The 27354-nt window shown below is 42.3% G+C and overlaps 1 protein-coding gene across 1 annotated transcript in view; it reads left to right on the forward strand.

Moving 5' to 3' along the window:
- TMF1 (TATA element modulatory factor 1) overlaps positions 1 to 27354 on the forward strand; it is a 1367094-nt gene that overhangs the window by 1234814 nt on the left and 104926 nt on the right. Inside the window, exons 13-14 of the mRNA XM_044076393.1 lie at positions 439 to 558; positions 1496 to 1654. Coding sequence (XP_043932328.1) covers positions 439 to 558; positions 1496 to 1654 — 279 coding nt within the window. The remainder of the gene's footprint in view (positions 1 to 438; positions 559 to 1495; positions 1655 to 27354) is intronic.

The raw sequence follows: 27354 nt of genomic DNA on the forward strand, positions 1-27354 counted from the left end.
GGCAAGAAAAACTGAAGTAATGGCGTTGGCTGCATGTTTTATAATCCTGATGACCTGATGTCATGGAAGAAGGGACAGCAACCGACGCAGGACCCAAGACTTTGTTAATCAGGCCGACTGAGGGCAACCTGCAAGCAGATTACCCAAATGTAATGACTGCAACAGTGAATACACTCAAACATCTACAATTATGGTAAGCGTACACAACTGTACTTTTTTTGACCAAGTATATTGACGTACTAGGTTTGTGAGACTTCTCGGGACATCACAGACTGTTTTTTTTTTGTTCATATAAAGAACTACAAAGTGATCTGCTAGACATAATGCTTAACAAGATTTTTGTGCAAGAATGTGCATTTTGAGTCAGGTAGCTGAATGCTATAACCACAAACTCTTGAAATGTTATTGCTTAGTGACTTTTTTTGTTAATTTTCATAGGAGCGCAAAATCTTCAGTAATTCCACCACTGAGCCAGGAACTAGTACTCCATCCTTGTCCCGATCGAGCTCTGTCAGTGGAATTGAAATGGCAAGTTTTCAGACGGCCATGTTTTCACAGGTAAAGTGCTGTACTGGAGATGTTTATTGCATTGCTAATATTTTTCCTTTCTCTAATTATGTTTTTCAGTATTAGGATTGTCTGTGAAACAAGCGACCAATTTAAATTCATAAGAGACTTATTCCTGCAGTCTGTCAAGTGTGGTGAAAATTGAAAAAAAAAATTTCTTCTCTTAAAAGTACAAAAGATAATGGAACACAAGAAACCAATATTCCATAAGTAGATGCACTTTATTTTACTTGAAAAATATGCAAAATAAGACCTGCAACTATAAATAGTTTTAATTATAACGTATTTCTTTTATTGGAGAGTGATTCCCACTTGTAAACCCAAGCTTGTGGATGTAAACATGCCTCTTTAATACCCATTGGTTGTCTTTTAAAAAAATAAATAGCAGCATAACATGTATGTTGGAAGTGCAGATCTCAGAACCACAGCTGGTTGAGGACAGCGTAAATGGACCAAACTATCTGCTTTCACGGGAGGGGATGAGGCTTTGTGGGTAGCTTCTGTTATTGAATTGATGACCATCATTTGTACCATCCATTGCACTTCTACTCCTTGATACTTTTTCTGAATGCACACAGGGTTTATAGAAACCCCCTTTGGTGGTTGCCTGGTTGACAACCAAACATTTGTCTAGAAGAGTAAATATGTGATAAATCCGCAGCAGTGCCTCACACAGCTGCATAGCATGAAGGAGCAAAAAATTAAATAAAAAGTATTTTGAATTTGTATGTCCAAGGTTGACAGTGTGTCCTTTGTTTGTATCCTAATACCTTCCCTGTGGGACAGAATTCTAGAGATGTGTCTAATTTCATTATGAATGTTTGAATGTCTTTGTGTCTGTTATGCAGAGTAAGTAAAATTACCTGAAATGGTGACTGCACCTTGATCTGTTAGCCCTACTCATTGTAAGGTAAACTGACTTTCACAGATCCAGGATGATCTCCATGAAAACTCATTTGGTTCCATGACAGTGTCTGCAAGTGGAAGTAATCTATATGATGCAGTCAGGATGGGACCTGCTCCTAGCATTATTGAAAATTTACAGTCGCAAGTTAAACTGAAGGAAGGAGAGATTGCTCAGTTACAGGTAAATTAAAACATCAATTTTCTTATGAAACTCTGAAAATGCCATATAGTTAGATTTGCTTTGCTTTATGTAGATATGTACTTCATCTGTGTTGGCGAGCAGATGATATTTGTATCTTTAATTATTCGTCATATATTTGTGAAATTCATAATTTTGTTCCGTAATAGTCTGTTACGTTGGAGGAGGAAAACAATTGCAGAAAGTTTAAACTGAATGTCATTTACAGTGTTGCCTCATTAAGAATTTAGCAGCATGTAAAAACTGTAATCTTTATTAAATCACATTTTAATCAGTGATACATGGGTATACATACATTAAATAGAAAAGAAAAAACAAGCCACAGTAATATGTTCCATTATTGTTTTCATGCAATATAAATAGATATTTTCTTGATATCAATTTTCATTCACTCCAACATTGGATAAGTTGTTCCATTTCTGCCATCTGTTGAGCCTCTTTTCTTTTGCTGAACATCATTCTGGATGTATTGTTCCCACAAATTCTTTGTATTTCTAAGCAACTTGCCCCTTTCCTTTGTAAAGACCCCAATCTCTAGTTTGTTTATCTCCTTTACTATATTCAGTACTTCAGTTACAGTTGACTTAAATTTTAATTTCCATTTTCTAGAAATTGCTTTTTGGCAGCAGATAGCATTAAACATTTTAAGGCTTTATTATGTGTAGACAGTTCATTTCATGTCCTATATCCCAGCTCAAAGAGGCAATCTCCTTAGAACAATTTGCTTCTCCACATTTTTTTTTACAGAATACATTGTAGGATGTTTTTAAAATCTACCAACTTGTTGCATTCCTAAACACATGTTCACAAGTGCCACTCTTTTTTCCATCACTCAAGATTCACTATCTACCTGAAGAAAAATTCTCTGAAGTCTGCTTGGGTTATAAAAATACCTTTGCAAATACTTCCACTCAAACATCCTAAACCTTCTGGACTTAGTTGCATGCTTTGGAGCCATACATATGTCCTTCCATTGCTCCTTTGTAAATTATATCTCTGTTCTCTTTTCCCATTTTTTTCTAACTTCCTCTGATTGATTTGCAGTGTCAGTGGTGCAACAGGTAGCACACTGGCAGTTGATGCTGAAGGCTGTGTGCTCTTTTCCCACACAAGGTAGATCAGTTGCTGACACTGCAGTGCAGCGTAAGAGGGGTGTTGTACTCCAGAGTGTTCTGTACTTCAGATGAGATGTTAAACCGAGGCCTCATCTGCTTGAGTTGGTGATTGCGCAGATGTATGTAAAAGATCCCATGGCACTCATCAAAAAGAGTAGAAGTTCCCTGGTGCCCTGGCCAAATTTCCACTGGTAGTATAAATACCAACTTGGGCCTCATCAGAAAAGAGGCCACTAGCCTAGTAGAACTAACCCAGTCATCAAAGGATGGATGGATAAATAAAGAAATAAACATAATTCTTGCAGTTGTCATGCAGTATTTATATGTCCTACTAATAATCACTTTTTACACAGTAACTTTTCTCCTAGATTCATCTAAAAACTGCCAAGACTGGTCTTCTGTTTAGTACTCCTATATCCCTTTCGCTTTGACTGTACTCTCCCAATCCCTAGCAGTCTAAACATCTGCTTAGTCTAATTCTGCTCTCTTACTTTTCCCTGCCTAGTTATTTGCTCCTGGTACCTTGATTCGTTTGTTAATTCTTCTCCAGCAAATTCCAGTCCCAATCCCATCTTGCCTATTTCTGCATTTCTACATCCCTACTTGCAGTCATCCCTTTTGGTAAAAATCTCCTTTCTCCATTCCCATGTTGGCTTAGTTTTTAGAATACTTTATGCTACATTATAAATATAAAATTCTGTTTAGTTATTGTTATTCTTCTTAAGGACTTGCATCCAAAATCTTACTCTCTTACTCATTTCTCAACCCCCTCCCTGATTTCATCATCATCCTTTTCCACTTTGATTTATAATCTTCTGCTTGAGTTACGTATATTAGCCTTGACTGCCTAGCTCTAAAATGTCCCTTCAATCAAATCAGGTAATTCTAAACCATGTTGTGCTAATGGGAGAATCAACTTATTTCACTTAACTCTAGTCTTCCTTCCAAGTAAATACCAGTAGCGCAAAAATCAAAACTTGAAACCACTGAAAATGTGGGGAAAAACATGCTGATTTGAACTTGTTTATAGCTGTTTATTTAGCACTTCATCAGAATATCATCCACACTCACATGACATTCTTTTGTACTCTGCTATTGCCATTCACAATACAATATTGATAAAGCTTGGATAAATATCCACACTTGTGTAAAAATATTTTACATTTACACATCATACATAAAAATCTATAAAAATAATATAAATTAACAGCTCTATTTCTTAATTAGCAGCTCTATTTCTTAATATATAATTTATAGAAACATTTTCATTAAACCTGGTGGGTTTCTGGCATTTAAAAAAATCTACCAAATTAACTCGTGCTTCAGGGTCCTGAGGGATTATAACTTTTATGTTGTAAAGTTAGGAATTTATTACTTGATCAGGAAAAATATGCAATGGTGTCTTTAAATGAAATGAATTTAGCATACAGAATGATAAAACCTTATTTAACTGAATTGGTTTTAGAGAGAATATTGGTAAGAATGCATTTAGTTTTTTGCAGGTTCATAAAGACAGGAAGCCTCCCCCCTTGAGACCTGTTGTGTCAGGAGGTTCAAAGACTTGAACCACTTGCAAATTTTATAGGTAATGGTCTAAACAAATTATGGAAAAGAACCGTGTGATTAGACACTCCTGGAATTTCTTACAACAAATTTGAACTAAACTTTTTAGATATTTCTGTAACTATGCATATGTTTTTTAACTATTCTGTGCTGTCTGTGAATACTTTTTGTTAATTTCTTATGTGAGCCTGTTCACGCAGGCTGTGCCTGCTGGTCCATTGAGATCAGGGCACTATCCCTGTAGACAAATATAAATAAATAAATACATTCATTTCATCTACAGGCATTTTTGGTCCCAGTGAATGTGATAGATGTCTTTTCTTGTATTCCCTGTGAGTAGAGACTTAATATGTTTAATGAAGCATTGCTAACAGATCCATCAGTAACAATTTTAGATATTAGAGTAATCACTGATTTCATGGAAATTATATTAAATTACAATTTCTGCTTTTTTTTTTTTTTTTTTGAAGGAGAGTACTTTAATGACAAAAAAAGAGGAGTATCTATGGAGACAGCATGCGCCGCATTGTATGCTAACATGGGATGTGGGTTTTATCAGCATATTGTAACAGTACTGATTTATTTTTAACAAACCTTAATGACACGGTTTTAATTTGGAATAGTGATGAGAAGAGTTTGGTGGAATTTTTTTTATTTGAAAGCACTACAGGTTTATTAAAGTTTTCCACGCAGTGGGTTTTACACTCAGTTTTTTAGCTATGATATATATATATATATATATATATATATATATATATATATATATATATATTTATAGTAGTCTTGTTTTAATCTCTAATGAAACAACACCTTCTTGAATTTATATTTGGATTTTAACAGTAGTCACCCATTTAAGGAAAAGTTTAGTATAGTAAAGGGACAGATGATGAGAATATCAGGAATTGTTTCATATGAGGATAAGTTCCAGGAAGAATTGATGGTTTTGGAAAACGTTTGCAAGTTATGGATACCCACAAAATGTAGTTGATAAAGAAAAGTCAGTAGTCTTGGAGCAGAGGTTTGAGAGGTTTAAACCCATTTTGTTGGGAGAGAGGGGGCTATTGAACAGTAAAGTAACACAACTTGCTGGATTTCCAGCAGGCTCACAGATGGGACTCAGGAAGTCAGGATTGGTGAGACCACCTTCATTAAGAGACCACTCACTAGTGCACTGCCTCAGGGTTCCATGCTGGGACCACTCCTGCTTGGCATCTACTTCTCAGGGGTAAAGGCCAGTGTCAAGATTCTTTGTCTGGCTAAGTTCACAGATGACTGTAAATTGGGAGTTATCATATATTCCCTCCATGATGTAAGCATCTTACAAGAGGGTCTGACACAGAAAAATGACTTGTGCCAAAGTGATAGATTAAAACTTAATGCCAAGAAATGTATTATAGTGTCTTTTGAAAAAAGTGCAGCCTAGGCTTATTACTCCATTGATAAGACACCCCTAAGAGCTGCCCCAATAGTCAAGGATCTGGGAATATATGACCGACATGTGGCCACAGTAGTAAGAAAATCATTGTATGTCACCCAACTTATAAGTAAGGGCATGGAATCCAGGTGCATGGTAGTCCAGGTGCCACTTTATTTGGCCCTTGTAAGACCCGAGTGTAATGCCCCCTTCTGCATGTACCTAACCAGACATATGCAGCAGTTGAAACACCCACAGAGGTTCCTTTCCAGGGTATAAACATGTTGTCTTATACTGACTACAGGTTACTAAGAGGCAGTCTATGCCTGGGCATACAAGGCAACCTCAAATCTAGCTCTAATGGACCCTTTGCATGTCTGCAAAACAAACTGCATCAGAACCACTAGATCCAAGGATTTAAATTTAGCTTTTGACATAAATAAGACTTGTTGCTGGGGTCTCAGAGAATTCCCCAGGCTCTTCATCCATGTGAAGCAGAGTCCATACCTAACCAATATTTAAGAGTAACCTTGACAAATGAATGGCAAATTCGAAATTCACCTCAGGTCTGCCCCCCCATGTCTCTGATAGACAGAGGCAGACACTAATGCCCAAACTAACATACCCCTCCACATAACCTGTAGAAACATCCTAACAAATATATCCCCTCCTAATAAATTCCCGTGATACATGGGGACACCATTGAGTTGGGTTGCATGGCTATCTTATAAAAGCCCTGGTGGTTGTTAACCTAGTATATACCTATGAACCTATAATTAGATAAGGAGAGGTCACCAATGCTTTGAGGGTCATGTGCAGTTCACTAGATGGTTAACAGTATGTTCATTTCCATTTTACTGACTACTGCTATTTAGTTAGAGGTGGTGTTTTTGCTTAAAACTGTTTTAACATGGTGACTACACTTTTCTCCAAATTGTAGCAGCCCTGGAACTGATTATAGTAGCTTATGGGGTGCAGGGTGTACGAGAGGAGGAAGTTCTTTTTTTTTCCTGCTGATGGATTTTATAATGTTGAGTGGAATTTCTCATATCTTGCACCTTGCCTATTTTAAGCTTGGGATGTTTGTCTTCATTGAGTCATTAAGCTTCAGAGGCAGTGAACAGTAAAGAATGGACACTCATACATTCTAAGGAAAGGAAGTATGTATATTCCTTCACCATCAGAAAACATTATTAAATGGCATTTATCTTACCAGAATCTGCAGTAACAATATTATATTAGGCAACTTCAGTATAAATGTGGCCAGACAGCAAAAGACCATGCTGGAGTGTACTTTCTGTCCAAAAGTCCTCAATCAGTTAAAGATTTCACTAGACCCAACCAAAGTAATAATCATTCCATTCTAGATTTTGTGGTAAATAATATTACCAACAAATGTAAAATAATACTGACTAAACCTAATTCTTACTGAGACCACTGCCCAGTCATTACTCTTTGTCATTGTTCCTTAAAACACAGAAGAGGCGAACTCAAATACTGTCAAGTCAGTCCCTCTCTTAATCCAAGGAACACGGCCACCTTAAACTCTTAAGACACTATAGATTGGTCTACTCCATACACCCAAACAAACTGAAATACTGCATATGCCTGTTTTACAAAACATTGTCTTAGAATCCCTGATTCTATGTTCCTGAGAGTAGTAAGAGTCAAAGGGTAATACTGACCATGGCTCTCCAAATAAAGCAGATAATGAAACCAAGATCTAGCCTAGAATGGAAAGCCAATCAGAACAAGTCAGCTGCATCAAATTTACTTAAAATTCCATAAGAAATGCAGATTACAAACAAGCTGAAAAACAACGTACCTTCCAAATAAATGAAACACACTATTCGCAGTCCTCTTCTATTTATGGGAGGTTATCAAAGAACTTAATAGCCAAATCACTGACAAAAGGCACTCAGTGATATGCTCATAAAACACACCGTTCACTTCAGAGTATAAAAGCAGCACAGTTAGTAGTACTCAGGCATTCGTGATAAACCAGAAATATCCCTTCACATCCATCTGCCCTACTTTCTTTTTCATAGCAATGTCACACAAAGATGCAAGGAAATTTCTAAAGAAACTCAAAAATAATGAAAAATAAAATGGCACAAATTGACTCAAAAATGGTACTTTAACTTTTTATTACTTTTAACAACCGGTAAGCGCTTTCATTCACAAAGAACTTCATCAGACCTAATTGTAAAAACACATCATGCTTCTTATAAGCCATTAAGTTAATCACATGATGCAAAAAGATCAATGATTTAACCCTTTCCTGTGTAAAACAACTTTAAAGTTCTCACTGTCATTCATACCTGGATCTGAAACTGTATTAAGTCTTACTTGCCAACAGTATTCCTTCCAGTTTAAGTCATCTTCGGCATCCCATCTTGTCTCATAATTTGAAACTTGGGCTAATTACTGAAAATTTGAAATCAACTTTAACATTTTTATGTAATAATGCCACATGCCTTGCTAAGGCATTGGTTATATCCAGTTTTTCAACTGCTCTTAAATGCTCATAAATTCTATAATAAAAACTATGAACAGTCCTCCCTATATGGAATGCCTGATATAAACTGCAAAAAACTATGTAAACTACAAACATCGACTTACAGCTAAAATTACCTGATAATTTGATAATATAATCTCTGGGCTTAACATAAACTTCTCAAAAATCAGGAGCTAAATTAAGCATCTTGTATCTAGCATTTCAGAAGATGTCAGCCCATAAAATGTCTAAACATCTAGCCTTCATATTTAACATTGCCATTACCACATGAATTTTCCCAGAACTATTCAAACGTGCTGTTGTCCTGTCACTACCAAAAGTCAGTTCTCACAAGGCTTAAAAAGACTTCAGAACCATTAACATTCAGAACTATCACCAGAGACCTCAGAGGTTTCTTACTAAGAAAATATAGGGACACCAAACCATGACTTACGCAGACAGGCTGAAAGCCCTATCATTTTACTCTGCATCCTATAGGCTGCAGAGAGGGTGACTTGTGCCTGGCCTATAGGGCAATCTCCAACCCTTCTCTAATGGAAATGCTGCACATCTGCAAGTCAAATGGCAGAAGAGTCACTCACTTTAGGGATTTCAACCTAACTTGTGACATTAAGAGAACATGCTGGAGAGACAGAAATATCTCCCAGAGACTGACACTTCTCTGAAATAGACCTCTTATTCTCTTAAAACAGAGCTCCTCACTCACCCTATTGAAATGCAGCCTAGATAATTGGATAGAAGACTGCAAATTTGCCCCTGGAGTGGCACCCATGTTCCTCATGGACAGGGGTAGCCAGTGTTGATCACAGACCTGCTCTGTGCATAAATTCATTCTGTGAACTACCCAAAAAGAACAAATGGGGATACCTGGGATTAACATGGCTAGGCTTTTAAAGGCTGTAGGTTCGCTAGCCTAGTAACCTGCTATGAACCAATCTCAGTCCTATTGTAAAGACCTTTGAAAGTGTACTCTAATAATAAATATTCTACTGTTTATATGATTGTAGACTCCTGTGCATTGCACAACAGAGCCTCAGGAACAGCTTCAGCATTACCACAGCTATTTACTTTGAAATGAACTGCATCTGTGATAGTAAGAAGAAGAGCATATTGTCAGTTGGAGCCTTCATTGATATATGACAAGAGCATTTAACACTGTCGGTCACAAGTTGCTTCTGAAAAAATAACAGGCTGAACTTTGGAGATAATATCATACTACAGATAAAAAATGACCTGCCCAACCATACTTTCCAAGTCTGTCCCAACTCTGCACTTTCAAACTGAGTACTTCATGGATCAGTACTGGGACCACTTCTCTTCTCACACTTTACACATTATTTCTGTCAAAATCTATCATCAGTCAAACCCTTTACGCTGGTAACATGCTCTCTCTAGTCTGTGACAAATCGCACAGCTCTCTGTCTCACCTAACAGAGTACAACCAAAGTTCAATGAACTGTCATAATGGACCACTAGCAGTCATCCAAGCATGAACTCCCTTAAGTCTGGTATTATAGTGTTTGGTACCAAGGAAGTCCTTCCACATTAGACTTGGTGGTTGTCAAGGATCTACAGGTGAACCTATACCATTCATAAACTACAAAAATACCTCAGACTAGCTCTAAATCCTCATCTGACTTTCAAACATCGTCCTGAAATCCAATTTTCAAAAGTACATGGCACAAGTGAAGCTATCCTACAAAATTTCCAATTTTCTCACTCCCTAAGTCAGAGTGACTGTAGCTAGGAATGTACTTATGACAGAACTAGAATGTAGAGTGTATGGCTACCCCTCATAGGCATTCCATTTATGTATTAATGAACACCTTCTGTAGGTGGCTGAAAACAAAATGTGTCACTTTGCCGTACTAGCCAACCCTCAGAAGCACTACTTGTGAACTACCCAAAAATGCAGATTGCTTCCAGTGCCAAGAAGAGCAGCTACTTTGCTCAGTGCATTCATGTTTAGAATCATCAACCTATGATACCGCTCCTCTCTCATAAGCTTTACTGAACACCAAAGAGCACATATGTACCCTCAGAGAATCCTAGTCCAAACCATTCTCATTGTTTAGAGCACCTTTTAGGAACACAGCCAGAGAGAGTACATTTTGCAAACTATCCCTGCCAACTTGGAATCTCATTTTGGCTGAATCCAGAAAGAATAAAGGCAAGATGAACAAAATACATGGAACATTATGGTGAGTACATAACTTTTTTATTTGCCAGCTTTCTCCAGTAAATTCCAGCCCCCTTTCCTATTCTCTGTACCCCTAATTGCAGTTATCCCTACTGGCAAAATCTCCTTTCTCATTCTCATATTGGCTTATTTCTTAGAATACGTTCTGCTACTTTATGTCTATAATGTTCTGTATGGCTGTTGTTATTCATCTTAAGGATCTGCATCCAAAATCCCACTCTCTCCTTATTTCTTCAGTTTCTCTTCTCTTCATCATCATCACTGTCATCATTCCTTTCCATTTTGAATTAAAGCTTTCTGCTTGTGTTATGTATATGAGCCTTAACCACCTTGTTCTAATGAATGGCTCAACTTATCCCCCTAGACCCTTTCCCTCTTCCTCTCCTAGATAAAATCCTTCATCTCTTTAATTTCTCTTCTGGTTGATAAAAATATGCCTGACCTACATATAAAACTAAAAGAAATAAAAACATTTTCACTTCTTGTATTTTCATATCCATATCCATAAACAGGAGTTTCCAGTTTCTCAGTTTTTTTATTACCTTTTGTTTAGTCTGTTCCCCATATCCTTAGCTACCGTAACAGATTCCTTTAAAGCCATACCCTTAAATACTTCATTTTATCATGTCCCCATAAGTATGGGTATTGCTGAACCAATTCTTATAAGGGTACATAGTTTACAGCTATAGCCTTTGTTTTGCCTCATTACTTTTATATCCCAAAAAAGTCTTAGAACTGTCTCAAAATGTTCCGTAACACTAAGAGGTACAAAATAATATCTCCTTCAGATAAATCCAACTTTTCTTGATTACCATACCGGTTGTATTCCTGAATTTCTAGGTCCCTTATTTTCTTTTCAAGTGGCTCTAAATATGATGCAAATAAGAAAGGGAAAAGAGGATACCCCTCCCTGGTTCCTTTGTTCAGACGCAACTTGTCAGAGAGGAAGCCTCCCTCTTTAATTTTTGCCACAAAATCACTTCTAAATCCTCTTAATTAATCTTATTATTGTATCAGGAAATGCATATGCTTCCATTGCACCACTCATAAAATCCCAGCTTACTCTGTCGAATGCTTTCTCTGCATCAAGACCCACCAATAACGGTGGTATTTTCTTGCATTATGCTTCCCTCTGGATCATAATTGTTTGGTTAATGTTGTCAAATGTTTACCTTCCTTTCACAAAAGCACACTATCTATATCTGCCAATTTTGGCAGCACCTTTGCCATTCTTTTAGCTATTGTAGACATAAACACTTTATAATCAGGATTTAGCATTGAATTGGCCTCTATGAAGATGAGTCTGATGTGACTTTACTGTTTTGAGGGATTACAGCCACCATAGTTTCTTTCCAGTTTGTTGGTGCTTCCCATCCTTATAAAAAACTGATCCAATGTTGTCTATTTTTATCCATTCATATATATGGGTTGTTGGATCTGGCGGGATCCAACCTTGGTGCTGATCTCGTTTATTGGTTCCACAGCTCTAACTTCGACCCAGTGTTCTTCGTGTTTCACTGTACCTGCTGTGGTAACTCTTGGCTGGCCCGAATACCAGAGTCAATGTTTTCTTGCGTCGGCTGCTGTCACTTGCTGCCTGACATCAGGTAGTCAGTGCTATAAAGGAAGGCAGCTGACACCATTACATCAGTGTTTCTTGCCGTGGAGTCCGTAGCAGAAGCAGTTCGCAAGTGTGCTGATCGGTCGCTACCAGAGTTTGAATTACAGATGAAAACATGCAAAGCTAAGTACCCCGTTGGGGTCCTTTTTCTTGCAATAACCAATGTCCACAGAAATTTAAAATTGTCTCACCTGTGGAAAGCAAGTACCACACTGAGATTTCCATTCATACTGCGTCACTTGTTTAGGCCCAGACCACGATGTCCCCCCGTTGCCGGTTCTGTGCCCTCTTTAACGCGAGAACCATTCCTTGTAGAGCTCTTATTGTAGCTGAAATGTCATCCGTCAGCAACAATCTGAAAAACGTAAGGATAAAGATAGAGACAGACCACATAAGGCTAAACCTTCTGACGACTCTACCACTAAGCAGGTCGTTAGTTCTCCAGAATTCATTGAGGTGCCTTCGCAGCTCCTGATGCCCGATTTGATATCTTCCCAGGCCTCTACTGAGACCCTTTCAGATTCTGGTATGCCGCAGAAATCTTCTTCGTCTTCTGAGCCTTTGGTTGTCTCTGCCTCGTTTGGGTCCGGAGCTGTGACGCAGGTACCGGATTCCAAGGAGATCTTTCGCACTACCAAATCTGGACAAAAAACAAGGTCTTTGACTACTGTTTCTCTCAGACCGATGGATACTCTTAGGCATAGAAGCCAGGCCACTCCTAGAAAATCTACCTCTAGCCGCCATTTTACTCCTGCTCCACCACCCCAAGCTCAAATGCTTAAAATGGCGGAGGATCTTATCACCCTTATCAGGGGTAGTCAGGCCACAACTTCTAAAAGGAAAAGAGACATTTCTCCTGAAATACTGACAGAACAGGATTCTGATTAGTCTGATTATTCCGTTTTTGAAGAGGAACAACTACCTCTGACTGCTTATGAGGATTCAAATGCCGAGGAATCCATTCATTCTGGCTCCCCACCAGAAGATCCTTCCTTTGGGGAAGACCTTCACACCCTCAGGGAGGATTTCCACTGGGAATCCCAGGACTTCCCTCAGTCTAAGAAAAGACTAAGAGAGTTTCTAGAGCTGCCCCAGCACAGACCCTTGGCCGTCCCTCCTATCTTAGAGGTGGTTGATGATGTCTTTCATGAATCCAGCTTAACTCCCTGACGCCCTCCCACCTGCTCCCAGAAAACTTGACAGGTATTACAGAGTACCGGATTCTCATGAGTACCTGTACAGAAATCCTGCTGCAGTCCTGGAGGTCATTACACAGGTACCTAAAGGAGCTAAGGCTAGTTCTAAAAAGAACCCTATTCATTCTGACAAGGGTTTCAGAGCTCCGGAAAGATGGGGTAAAAAAAGTATACACCTCTGCAACCTTAACTGTCAGAGCACTCAACTGTCAGTTCCATATGTTAAAATTTCAACTACACACTTTAGAACTATTAAAACAAAAGATTTCTACCTTTCCTGACTGAGCCAATTCGAAAGAGTTAGCAGATTTACTGCACTCTACTTGTCAAGTGGCTAAACACTCTTTACATTGTGGATATGACACCCTAGAAGCCGCAAGCAGGGCAGCAGTGTCAGGATCTGTCATTAGGGACATGCATGGTTGAAGGAACAAGCTCTCCCTGATCATGTCAAATCTAAATTACTTGATGCACCTTTGGATAAGGATTGCTTGTTTGGAGTAAAAGCAGAAGAGGTGCTTAAAAAGATGGAAGACAAGGCAAAATCTATGCAGACAGTAAAAGATTTCCTTCAGGTACAACCTCCTCGGTTCAGCAGGAATTTTCCCTCAAAACACTGGTCCTTTCCTGCACCTAGCAGACAGGGGCAAGGTAAGCCCCGCAGGGACAAGACCACCCAGACTCCTATCCCAGGGTCAGCAGAGAACCAAAAGGTGGACCACTTCCATTCCAGAGGCAGGGAGTTCTAAGCCATCCCTTTAGGGTCCCTCAATGACTCCCTCGCCCCCTTCTGCACTCTTTTCACTCACCAGTTACTAGGAGGAAGGCTCTCCCTCTGCTTAAAAAGCTGGCTATTTGCAACCAAGAACCATCAGGTCTTAAAGATAATTTTTCAGGGATACAAATTCTCCTTCTACTAACTCCCAATTCCAAGAGGGTACTCTTACCTCAGTATCACTGGGCAGAGTCACTGAAACATGTCCAGGCTCACTTAACCCTAGGGGCAGTAGAACCGGCCCCCTCAGATCAGTCAGGCAAAGGCTCTTATTCCACACTATTCCTTGCTCCTAGGATAGAGGGCACTTGGCACCCCTCCCTGGATCTACCCATTCTGAGCACCTTCCTGGCAGTCACCAAATTCAGAATGCTAACTTTGCAGCAGCTGCTGCCAATGCTGACAGAAAAATGCATGGTTAGTTACCCTACCTCTACAAAGAGGCCTTAGCTCCGACCATAGCCTTTGGCTGACAGAAAAACATACAAATCTGGATGACTGCATCATTCAGGCAGATGGGAAAGAATAGCTCCTGAAGGACCCCCTCTTTGTCAAAACCCTCCTAACCCCCTCAGGGTACACTGTCAACATGAAGAAATCAGGGCAAAACACCCTCCAGGAAGATCATTTTCTTGGGAGCACTGCTGCACACAGCAGCCAAAATGGCCTTCCTATCCCCAGAAAAGCAGAGATTCCTGCAGACCATTTCACCCAGCTGACTTCCAGAAGTTGCCTCATGGCAAGGAAGTCCCTGTAAGCCGTGAGGTACATGGCATCTTGCAACTTTCTAATTCTTCTGGCCAGGCCTCACATGAGAAAACTTCAGTGGCACTCTCTACCTCCAAAAACCTCTCAACCTCTGATCCCCTGTGTAGGTGATGTGTTTCTCTGATGGGCAGGGGCCCCTGTCTAGAACAAGGGTCTTTCCTTCAACCTCTGCCCAACCGGACAGGCCTTTACCACTGACGCCTCAGACATAGCTTGGGATCCTCACCTAGAAGGCAGGTGCACCCAAGGTCTTTGGGATGGCCCAGCACCTTCCCTTACACATCTACCAGAAGAAAATGATTGCAGTACAAAAGGCTCTGACATCCTTCGAACTCCATCGCAAGTCAGAGGTTCTCCTTGTCAAAACAGACAACCCCACAGTAATGTGGTACATCATCTAACAGGGAGAGACCCTATCTTACCCTCTGTGCCAGCTAGCTATGAACCTCGGACTGGCATCTTCTTCCCTGGAACTACACCTGATAGCCCAGTACCCACCAGGGATCAACCACACCCTTGACAGACCACTTAAGCAGAAACTTCCTGACCCCCACGAATGGCAGCTATACAGAAAAATCCTTTTACAAATCACCCGGGAGTGGGGGTCTCCAGAGCTGGATCTGTTTGCTTCTCATCCCAACCAGCAGCTGAAAAGATTCTGTACCAGGGAGTGTCACCACCTAGCATGGAAGGTGGATGCCTTGACATCCCCCTGGAACACTCTCTTTGTGTGCGCATTCCGTCTGCTACATCTTATCCCCAAGGTACTGGTCAAATTAAGGGAGGGGAGGCCAAAGGCCATCCTCATTGCTCCAGATTGACCCATACAACAGTGGTACCCCTTACTGAGCTGCCTGACCTTACAGCCTCCCAGCCAGCTTCCCCTGATTTTGGACATCTTAACTCGGGGGGGAGGGGAGGGGAGGTGCTGCACCCAGACTTGCAGACTCTCAAGCTATCAGTATTGGCAAATACTCAAAAGGCAGACAAGGGGCATCTGTTAAGCAAACAGGTCCTAGTCATTATCACAGAGGCCAGATGGCCCAGCACCAGAAAATCTTATGCAGGAAAATGGAAAAGATTCTGCTCCTGGAGCCAGTCCAGAGGGGGCAATATCTCACACCCTCCCATCCCTGTTATCCTGGACTACTTAGTGGAGCTACTTAATACTGGCCTCTCCTTCTCCTCTATTTAAATTCACGCCTTAGCCATTTCAGCTCATTTTGATACAGAACAGCCCCTGTTCTCCCACCATTTGATTAAACAGTTCCTCAGAGGGCTTTCTAATATCGGACCTCCCAGGAGGCCACCCAGTCCAGCCTGGGACCTGAGTTATGTTTTGGGACAAAGTAACTTTACCATGCTTTGAACCTGCTGCTTCAGCAAAACTAAGATACCTCTCCTGGAAGACTGCTTTTCTCCTAACTATCATGTCAGCCAGAAGGGTTTCATATCTTCAGGCACTGATGGCCATTGAGCCCTTCATCTTCTTCTATGCAGACAGGGTCTCCCTGAGGACTAATCCCTCCTTTATGCCCAAGGTGGTATCTAATGTAACTCTCTACTAGGCCATACATCTACCCACCACCTTTCCTAACCTTCAAAACAAGGGGGAAAGAATTCTGCACTCACTAGACATGTGCAGACAGCTCAGATACTATCTGGACCATACTAAATCCTTCAGGAAAACAGACCAACTCCTTGTCTGCTTTGTCCCAGGGGCAGAGGGGAAGCCCATTTCCAAACAAACCCTTTTCCAAATGGATCTCACACTGTATCCATTTCTGCTACACTTTGCATGGGAACCCCCCCTCCCCCAGTCCATTCAAACCCATTCCACTAGGGCAGCCTACACTTCCTCAGCATTCCTCAGAGGAGTTCCCACCAGGGACATCCTGGAAGCTGCCACTTGGACTTCTGTTCATACCATTACCAAGCTTTACCACCTACATCTGTTCTCTAAGGCTAGGGCAGGGTTTGGCTCTGCAGTTCTGCAGGGCATGCTGACCCATTCCTAGGGCTCTTAATCCCACCACCCCTCTCCTCAGCTTTGGGAATCCTCCCACAGATGATAACAGCAACAGTGAAACACGAAAAGCATAGTACAGTTGTGTACACTTACCATAAATGTAGCTGTTTGCGTGTATTCACTGTTGCAGTCCTGGTTTCCCACCCTCCTTCCCCCTTATATCTTTCTTTAGGGAGACATAAGTTTCTAACGGTGGCTTTTAGCCACCAGGACCAATTTACCATATTTTCTTGGGCCTCTGGTTAGGACTAGAAAAAGATGTAATGGCATTGGCTGCCTTCCTTTATAGCACTGACGACCTGATATCAGACAGCAAGTGACAGCAGGTGATGCAGGAAAACATTGATTCTGGTATTTGGGCCGGTCGAGGGCTACCACAGCAGGGATAAGCCCACAGGTGATGACTGCAACAGTGAATACACACGAACATCTACATTTATGGTAAGTGTACACAACTGTACTTTCTAGTATCTCCTCCATGGACATTGGATCAGTATCTAGATCTACTGTCCCATCCATGTGGACTGCCTCCTCTGGAACAGACATCCATGGAGTTAACCGCATGGTTCATCCAATTTTAACTATAGCCAGAGATGCCAGGCTTCCTCCTGCAGTAGTCAGCATTATTTCTGCTTCACAGAAAACATCTTATAGGAAAGTTTATCGCAGCAAATGGAAGAGATTCTCATTTTGGCCCTATTCCAAGGGGCTAGACCTTTCGCAGCTCCAGTTCCTTCCATACTTGAATTTCTGTCAGTTCTCTTTGACAAAGGCTATATTTTTGCAATGATCAACATTCAACTGCCACCTGTTTTCAGTTTTTATGTTTGAGTCAATTATGCATTGATTGCAAGCCTTAAAGGCTCAAAAGCTCTTCTTAATGATACATTCCTGTTAAGACCTCCCATCAGAGATTGTGCACCCCAAAGGGACATCACCATTCTCTTACAAGCTCTAAATCAATCAGCACCTGGGCACATTCAACAAGAGCCATTTCTACTTCTGCAGCCTTCAATAGAAGATCATCAGTTGATATTTGTGCAACGGTTACCTTGGTATCCCACTGTAAGTTGGATGAACAGTCAAGATCATGCTCATCTTTTGGCTCCACTATAATCAGGCATGTCCTTCCCTGATACCTCCAAGTTTGACAGCTTGGGATTCTGTTCCACATATTTTAATGGACGAAAGTAGAAAACACTGGATATAAAAGTTATGTACTTGCATTAGATCATTGTTGTCTCATTTTTATTCATTTCAAACTCCCTTCCAGTTGTCGAGATGATCAAGTGGAGATTACTCCCTGTCTGAGCACAGTCTCATTAGACTGAATTTCTTTTCACCAGCCACTACAGATTAGTATGTTGAGCAGTAAACTCATTCTTTTTTATTGCTCTTAACAAAACCACTCCATTGCTCCAAATAACCTGATTATGTATAAATAACGAATGTCTTTAATGCTTTTCATTATACTCAACTAGGATCATTTGTTTGTGTGTTTCAATAAAGGATATTCCATTTTTAATTCAACTGTGGATTGCCTACTATTTTCTATGTTATTATTTTGTAGTACATATTTTGCATTTCAATTTTTATTAGTGAACTAGGTGCATAACATATTTTCAGAAGTGAACTTCACATCCTCCACACTGCGAAGTTTCTTTTTGGTTTGTTTTTGACCCAGTATAGGTTGCATACTGGGTTTTCTGAGACTTCAAGGGATAACATGGATTTTTCTTTTCGAATTTCATAAAAAAAGATTTCAGAATGGCTATTCATCAGAATATCTGGAACAGAGGAAAACACAAGTACTTATATCAACTGCTACTTATATTAACTGCTAGATGAGCTAAAATAGTGATAGAAGAGTAAAGAAAGATAGTAAGGGCAGATTTGTAGTAATAAAGTGCTGCTAGCAGGGAATGAGTATTATTCTGGCATGCATATATGTGCCACATAAAACTGCTGTTAAGGAGCTTTAAATAAATTGGGAGAAATAATCACATTTCAGCAGGGAATACTACTAGCTTCCCCATTCTCCTCCCCCATACCACTGGAGGTGTCACTGGAGTCTTCTTCTTCTTTCCCATCCCAGGTCCAGGTCTCTCCGGTCAGCTCAGATCTGTAAGTACTTCGCCACTTAAATGAACCTCTAAGCCCCCACAGTGGCTTCTTCCACTCAGATATCACTGTTCGTGAGCAGCCCCAATGCTTCCGATCTGAAGAAGCAGATGAGGTCATTCTTGCAAGCACAGAGGCAACTGGGCATTATTCCTTCGGGTCTGGGGTCCAGCCCTGGATCCTCGGCTCTTTCACCTTGGTTTCATCCTTCAGGCCCTGTCTGGGGTTTTTTGGGTCCAGCTGCATTTCCACCCTCAGGGTTGGATGCGAGGACATGGCCATGTTCAGTTCCGACCCCACCATGGCTTCTTCAACTCCGGCTGCATTGGTGCCAAGTGGACCTTGGAGCCATTGTGTTGAGGCAAGTATCTCAGTGCTAGGTTGGACTATCCCAGCTTTGGGGTTATCCCTCCCACTCAGGGCTTCTGCTGTCGACAGTTCAGCTCTGGTCTTGATGTCAGAGTGGGGTATAGCTCTTCTGGATTCTGGCACATCTTGCTTTTTTTTTCAGATCTGAGGCTATTGGCTCCGGGCAGCCATCTTCCACCGCCCCGTTTGACATCGTGGACAGGGTGATGTCCTTCTATTCCTATGTTGCAGTTTTCTTAGTGTGGGATTTCCCACCTCAGGCGACCAAAACTTCGGCTCCTATACAAAAGCTTAAGCCTGGTTGCTGTAGGTGCGTGGGATGTCACACACAGGGCCATAAACCAGGGACCTTAAATGTGACATCTGCACACACAGACCTCAGAACTTTTCAGCCGCAGACGACATCACATTGATCGCTTTGCTCCTACACTTGAAGACTTCTGAAAAAGCCAAGTACCCCATTGGGGAAACTTTTCCATTCCTTTTGCTTGAGCTTGGTTAGCTGTAATTATTATTAGTCGATGTCAGTTAAGAAAGGCAAATACCGTTGCGGGCGTCAGATACCGCATAAAGATATGCACAACCATTGGGTCTTTTGTCTAGGGAAGGAACATGATCATACTGCTTGTTCCATTTGCCAATCTTTTGTACCGAAGACCCTCTGCAGCCATCTGGCCGCACTAAACATATATTTATAGAACCAACGTCTTAAAAAACTTGCGCTTAGGATGGATCCCGAATTGGCTGTTACAACTGAACCACCATGGAAAAAGACCAAAGTTTCCAGGTCTTCCTCCATTGCCTCTCCGCCATCAGACGTCCTGCCAGCTTCTGATCTAGGGTTGAGGGATGTCCGACTGAACCAACTACTCTGACAGCTCCCACCGAGGAATCTGCTTCAGAAGTAACGGCTGGCACGTCCACAGAGATAGCCCAGACGTCAGTCCCTACCAAGGTCAAGGGGGAATCAGAATCAGTCGGATGACTTACGGAGATGCCAATTCCTGAGGCTCGGGCCTCTGAGCCTAGGCCTTCTCCCAGACCTACGCCTACTAAGAGAAAACAAAAAAACTAAGCATTTGACTCTTACCACTGAAGGAGTTCCAGATTGGCAATTATTCACTAAGTCTTTGATGCAGGCCTTTATGGCTCTCAGGCCCACAGCCTCTTCACCCTCCACTATCCCTGTGCTCAGCCCTAGGCCTGCCTCTGCCATTTCTCTCCCCATGCAGACTACCCAAGAAAGAGAGGAGGGACTAGAACCTTACTACTCTTTTTCTGAAGAGTCCATCTCTTATGCATCCCAGATTGCCTCTCCTTTGGAATACTATTCCCCAGATGAGGAATCCATTGAAGGGGACTCCCCACCAGAGGACATTACCTTTGGTGAAACTATAACTAAGATGAAAGAGTACTTCAGCTGGGACACTACCCAGATGGCTGACACCCAGAAGGGGTATTTTGAACTCCTTCAAGTGGAGTCTCCCTCCCCATCAGCCATTCCACCTGTCTTCCCTGCCTGTCTGGAAGCTTTCACCTCTGGATCCAAGAATCCTGACTCCCAACCACCTGCAATTAAAAGAACAGACAGGTTTTTTGAGGTACCTGATGAGCAAATATTCTTAGTTAACCCCCCCCCCCCGGCAGACCCTGCAGTTATTGCTGTCTCTCCGGACAAACAATATAGTCTTATTCCCTCTGCATCTCTTTTGCCTACTGATAAAGACAGCAAAAGCATGGACAGGTTTGGGAAAAAAGTGTACACCTCCTCTACCTTGGCTTTCCATGTTATCAGTTACTAGACACACATGGTAAAATATGCCCTGGACCTTGTTTCACAAGCCTCCAATCTCCTGGCTGCCACACTTGACTGCCCTACTAAATCTGACATAGCATCTAAACTGTCTCTGGCTTTACAGATAGCCAGACATTCCATTCGATGCAGTTATGGCGCAGCAGAGGCCTCTGCTAAGTCAGCAGCTTCTGTCCTCTGCAGATATTCTTGGCTTTACCTACAATCTCTCCCTGAAGACTTCAGAACTAAAATTATGTACACCCATTAGACCATAACCTTTTGTTTGGTAAACAATCTGCAGAATTGTTTAAAAATCTGCAGGAGAAAAGCAAGGAGCTGCAGTATATTAAGCATTTGCATGTGTCCCCTATTCCTAAGTATTACAGGAACTACTCTAAGATCTCATATGTCAGGAGAGCCCCTTCCTCTGGCACCCCCTCCTCCACCAGCACAGGAGAGGAGGACCAGAAGGCAAACCTACTCCAGACCTGTTACCTCTCAACCAACTCCTAGACAGCCTTTTCAGGATAGAAATGCATCCAACAATGCATGACTGCCTTGCCCATCTGCCTTTGTCAGCCTGCCTACCCCACTGTTTGCCATTTTGGAAAACCATCACTTCAGACTAATGGGTACTGACTGTCATTCAAAACAGATACTTCCTTTCTTGGAGGTAAGAACCCATCCCAAGGCCCATTCCCATTACACCCAAAAATCAAATCCATCTTCTGCCACAGCTAGGCCTCCAAAAACTAGGAACAATAGAACCTGTTCCTTCAGGACAGGAAGGAAAAGGCTTTTACTCAAGACTCTCTCTGGTACCCAAAATGGATGGCTCTTGGAGACCTATACTGGATCTATCCTTCCCAAACCAATTCCTAAAAGTTCCATCATTTAAAATGCTTTCCCTTCCGACACTTCTCCCTCTTATCCCAGCCCAGGCCTTCATGGCCACACTGGATCTAAAGGAGGCTTATCTCCATATCCTCATAAAACCCTCCAACAGAAAATTCTTACGCTTTTCTGGTCCCTGCTCTCATTTCCAGTTTACAGCCTTGTCCTTTGGTTTGTCTGCTGCACCCAGGGTATTCACAAAATGCCTAGCCCCAGTCATTGCGTACTGCAGGACCCAAGGTATACAACTCTATCCCTACCTAGATGACATTCTCCTTCTAGCAGTGATGGAAGTCCTCCTCCAAGACCACCTCAGGTTCACCACCACCCTTCTTCAAAACCTGGGCTTCACCCTCAACATAAACACATCCTCCTTGCACCCACAGCAAGACAAAATCTTTCTGGGCTGCAGAATCAGGACAGATCTGATGTGGGCCTTTCTTCCACAGGAAAAGGTCCACTCCGTCTCCACTCACTTTCAGAACCATTTATTGGAACCCCAGATTTCTGCAAGACAATTCCTGCAACTCCTGGGGCTTATGGCAGACGCCATTCCTATGCTTCCCTTAGCAAGAATGCACATGCTGAAGTTCCAGTGGTACCTCAAAAACATGTGGTCACAACACCAGCACTACCTGGAGAAACAAATTCCTTTTCTGCCCTGCCTCAAATCAGAACAAAGATGGTGGATTCAAGAAATCCTTCACAACCCTGGATTACCACTCCACATCCACTCACCAACACAATTCATGCACACAGATGCATCAGACCTAGGGTGGATAGCCACCTGCAAAGGTTTCAGGGTTCAGAAAACATGGAATCCTACCCTTCAAAAGAAGCATATCATTGTCAGGGAAATGACTGCAGTTCTTCTAGCCCTGGAGGCTTTTCTTCCTACCCTCCACCCGGGCCCCCTTCTAATATTCACAGGCAACACCACAGTTATGTGGTACCTCAACAAACAAGGAGTGACCAAAGCGTACCTCCTTTGCAGAATAACTCTAGAAATTTGGACCTCGCCTCCAGGTACAACCTGTCCCTGCAGGCCTCATACATCCCCTCTCAGGCAAACAAACAAGCAAATATTCTCAGCAGAACATCCTCTCTACAGTACGAGTGGATGTTGAACAGAGAGACCTTTCTAGACATTGCCCACCGGTGGGGCACTCCTCAAGTGGATCTGTTTGCCTCTCTCCAGAATAGACAATTTTGCAGTTTCTGCACCAAGGGTCACTCCCCACTTGCCTGGAGAGTAGATGCCTTCAGCATTCCATGGAAGGCACTGTTTCTATATGTCCCCCGCCTTCTTTCTAATCCAAAAGGCCCTGCTGAAAATCAGGAAGGACAAACCAAATATCTTGCTGGCGACCCCCTACTGGCCAAGGCAACACTGGTTCCCCCTACTTCACTCACTAGCCAAGGGCAATCACCACAAGTTACCCCACATGGTGGACCTTCTCACACAACAAAAGGGAACCCTAATCCGCCCTCACTTACAGATGTTAGCACTAACACTCTGGGTGATAAACTTCTAATCCCTTTTAGATACCACTACTCAGAGGACGTGCTTACAGTCCTGAGGGAGGACAGGAAACCTGCTACTAGAAAATCATACTTATCCAAATGGGAGAGATTCTCCAAATGGTTTCTATAGAAGGACAGGGACCCCAGCCAAACAGACACTTTCTTAGTCCTTGCTTATGTGTGTGAACTCATTAAGGGTGGCCTTTCTTACTGTTCAGTGAAAGTGCACTTTTCAGCCATTTCTGCCTGCCTGCCTCTAGATCCCTCTTTGCTCTCCAGGCTAGATGTTAAACTTTTCCTGAGAAGGGTCTTACACGTCAGACCACCTAGAAAAGGACTTAAACTTTGTCCTGGAAAAACTAACACTGGCCCCCTTTGAGCCGGCTAGGAATGCTATTTTACAATTGTGTACATGGAAGACTGTACTGTTGGTAGCCATCACTTCTGCTAGGAAAGTGTCAGAGTTGCAGGCTCTCATGGCCCTGCCCCCCTACACAACCTTCCAAAAGGACAAGGTGACCTTACTCACTGTCCCTTCCTTCATGTCCAAAGTGGTAAACCAGTTGTCCTTAAATCAATCTATTCACTTGCCTACCTTCTTCTCCTCTGCAACTAACAGTAGTGAGAGGATTCTCCATTCTCTGGATCTACAGACAACTGAGATTCTACCTAGACAAAACTAAGTCCTTCAGAAAATCTAACCAACTATTTATCTCTTTCCATCCCAGGGCCCTGGGGCAAAGCAGTCTTCAAGCAAACTATTTTGTGTTGGATCAGAAAATCCATTTCCTTCTGCTACTCACACCATGACAAACACCCCCTGGGGTGAGAGCTCACTCCACCAGAGGCATGGCTACTTCCAAAGCCTTCCTCAAAGGGTTGGACACAACTTCCATTATGGAAGCAGCCACCTGTTCCACTATTCACACCTTCACCAAACACTACAGGCTGGACCAAGTCTCCAGAGCCAGGGCATCTTTGCTAGAGCAATGCTGCAGGAGTTTCTGGAATCTTCCACTTCTCCCTCCACCCTTCCCTCTAACTAAGCTGTGGTACTCTCCCACACTAAGAATACTGCAACATAGGAATAGAAGGACATAGAATAGTTGTGTAAAATCTTACCATAACCATAGATGTCCTTCACTTCTATGTTACAGTATTCCTTCCCTCCCTCCATCCCCCTGGATAAAGTTTGGACTATGGACGTAGCTCTTAGTAGTAGGAAGCTGTACCCTTCACCAAGAGCAACTAGCCAGCATATGACACTTGACACTACTGGCTGACAGTCACTTATTACTCTCTTTGGGAGTGTCTGTCTGGCCTTCAGGTTTTGAGGTCTGTGCGTGCAAACCTCACATTTAAGGTCCCTGGTTTATGGCCTTACGTGTGCCGTCCCACGCACCTACAGCAACCAGGCTTAAGCTTTTGTATAGGAGCCAACGTTTGGGTCACCTGAGGCAGGAAATCCCACACTAAGAATACTGCAACATGGAAGAGAAAGACACCTGTGGTTATGGTAAGATTTTATGCAACTATTCTTTCTCCACTAAGCAGAATGGCCAGTCTTCCTCAGCCAGTGTCCCCTCCCCTTCTCATCTGTGCTTGCGACAAGTCATCAGCCTGCTCCTAAACAGCCAGTGCTGGTTGGCCTCCAGTTCGCTCCCCTTGTTGGGGTCCCTACCACTTCCCCTTCTCCTTCAGATTCATCAGACCAAGAACTGTTGGGCAAGAGGCAGTACAAGATGAAGCACCTGGACTACCCCATGGAGTCCCTCACCAAGGATGCTAACCTTAAGGAAGGAGATCTGTCCCCTAAGACACCTTGCAATGACCCCCTCCTTTGGTGATCTTTTGGTGTTTCTTCACCAGCTTGGGGGCTGGGCCACTGAAGCACATTCAACTGAGGAATCAGTATTTTTAGAGGCCTTTGGCGTAGGCCCATCCATGCCCTGGGTGGCTCCCCTTCTGGATGAGCTCATAAATGTAGTGTTTCGGAGGATGTGGAAGGAAACCAACATGATTTTATTTATTTATTTGCCCTTTGTTGACCAGGTTAGTCCACTGGGATGGAGACCCATTTTTATTGGAGTCCCAAGGAGGAAAGCTACACAAGTTTTTCTGGAGCTGATCCTCAAGATGTCTGACAAAATTCTTACCCCACTGAAGGATCAGCCACACTGGAGTAAAGGTCTGGATGTGGATACACTCATGATGGCTGCCACAAAGAAGGAAATCTCAGAAAGAAGAGTTCCTCAGTCCATCTCCCAAATTGAGAGTCTCGGGTCTTGGACCAGCTAGGGAAGCACTCATACCTCAGAGATGCTCACTTTAAGAGCAGTCAACTAATTTTCCCACTTGAAAAGGCCTCAGTGTGATCTAGTGGCTGAAGTGTTGAGGATTGTTAAGACACAGCAGTCTCCAGAGGTTTAGAGGATGCTGGAGACTTAGTTGTCCATTCTGCAGCCTGTTGCCAGCATCTCCATGAGACTTATCTCTAACAGTGATGGAGAGTCCCAAGTGGCTGACCTTGATCCTCCAGGAAAATTATTCTGAAAACAGCTGTATACAGCAACTTGAATCTCACACCTGCCTCTGAATATTCCATGATTACTAAAATAAATTTGTGTATCTTCTATCTGGTGTACAGTGACTAATCAACTTCCACAAACAGTACTGTCTCCAACTTTTAATACTTTGTTCTTTTGCCACAGTTGTCAGGGTCAACTCTTTCTGCTGGTGGGTTTTCATCTTTACTAATAAAGGTCTTGTCTACTTTCTAGTGGCCAAATTTGGAGCATGCACTGGGTGTGTCCTTTCAATTAGCAGTTTCTGCTGTGGAATACAAGTCCAGTTGTTTATTTGTGCCTTCATAAAATTAATACAGTTGGTTCCTTCTAGTTTGTCTGGTACAGCAGAAAATCTCAGATTTTCCCTGTGTGCTCTGTCTTGTAATTGTGCCGGACTTTTCCCAGTCAGTGTTTTATCTTCACCTTTTCTAGTTGATTTTATTTCAGGCTCTCTTAGTTACTTCTTTGCTGTCATCCAGGCATTGTAGTTATCAGCCAGTAACTGAATTTTACTCAAGCTGACAGTATCACTGGCTGTTGTTTCTCAGTTTCTGTTTTCACACTAGGAGAACATCATAGATGTTCATCGTGTTTCACTGTTGCAGTCATTACTGTAGGGTTCTCCCTGCCGGCAGGCAGTCCTCGGTTGGCCAGAATCCCAAAGTCTGGGTCCGGCGTCGGCTGTTCAGTCATGCTCCCTGACGTCAGTGCGCCAGGAGTACAAAGCTGCCAGCCGACGCCATGTTCTCCAGTCTTTCTTGCCGTGTGGTGAAAGCAGTTCGCAAGTGCCGGTCGGCTGACTCCTGATATTTTCTTGTGCTTCAGTCTGAAGACTTGCTTCTTCTTCTCAAAGCTAAGTACCCCGTTGGGGAAACTTTTTTCTTGCTCCACTCCGATGTCAGAAAAAGTTAATAATTGTATTTCTTGTGGGAAGCAAATACCTCATAAGGATTTCCATTCTTACTGTATTCCTTGTTTAGGCCCTGACCATGACGTAGCTAGTTGTCGGTTTTGTGCTAGATTTAACCAACGTACAATTAAGCGAAGGTACGATTTTGCTTTTCACTACTTTGGTAGGCGATTTAATTACAAAATGTCGTCGGACACACTTCCGACTACCAGAGTTCACAAACGACGCAAGGATAAGGACAGGCCTCCGAGGTCCAAATCAGACGTTTTACAAGCAGAGACAGCAATTGGTTTGGCCGTTGTC

Source organism: Protopterus annectens, chromosome 7.part0, assembly GCF_019279795.1.
Source record: "Protopterus annectens isolate FY-2018-M chromosome 7.part0, PAN1.0, whole genome shotgun sequence".
NCBI lineage: Eukaryota > Metazoa > Chordata > Ceratodontiformes > Protopteridae > Protopterus > Protopterus annectens.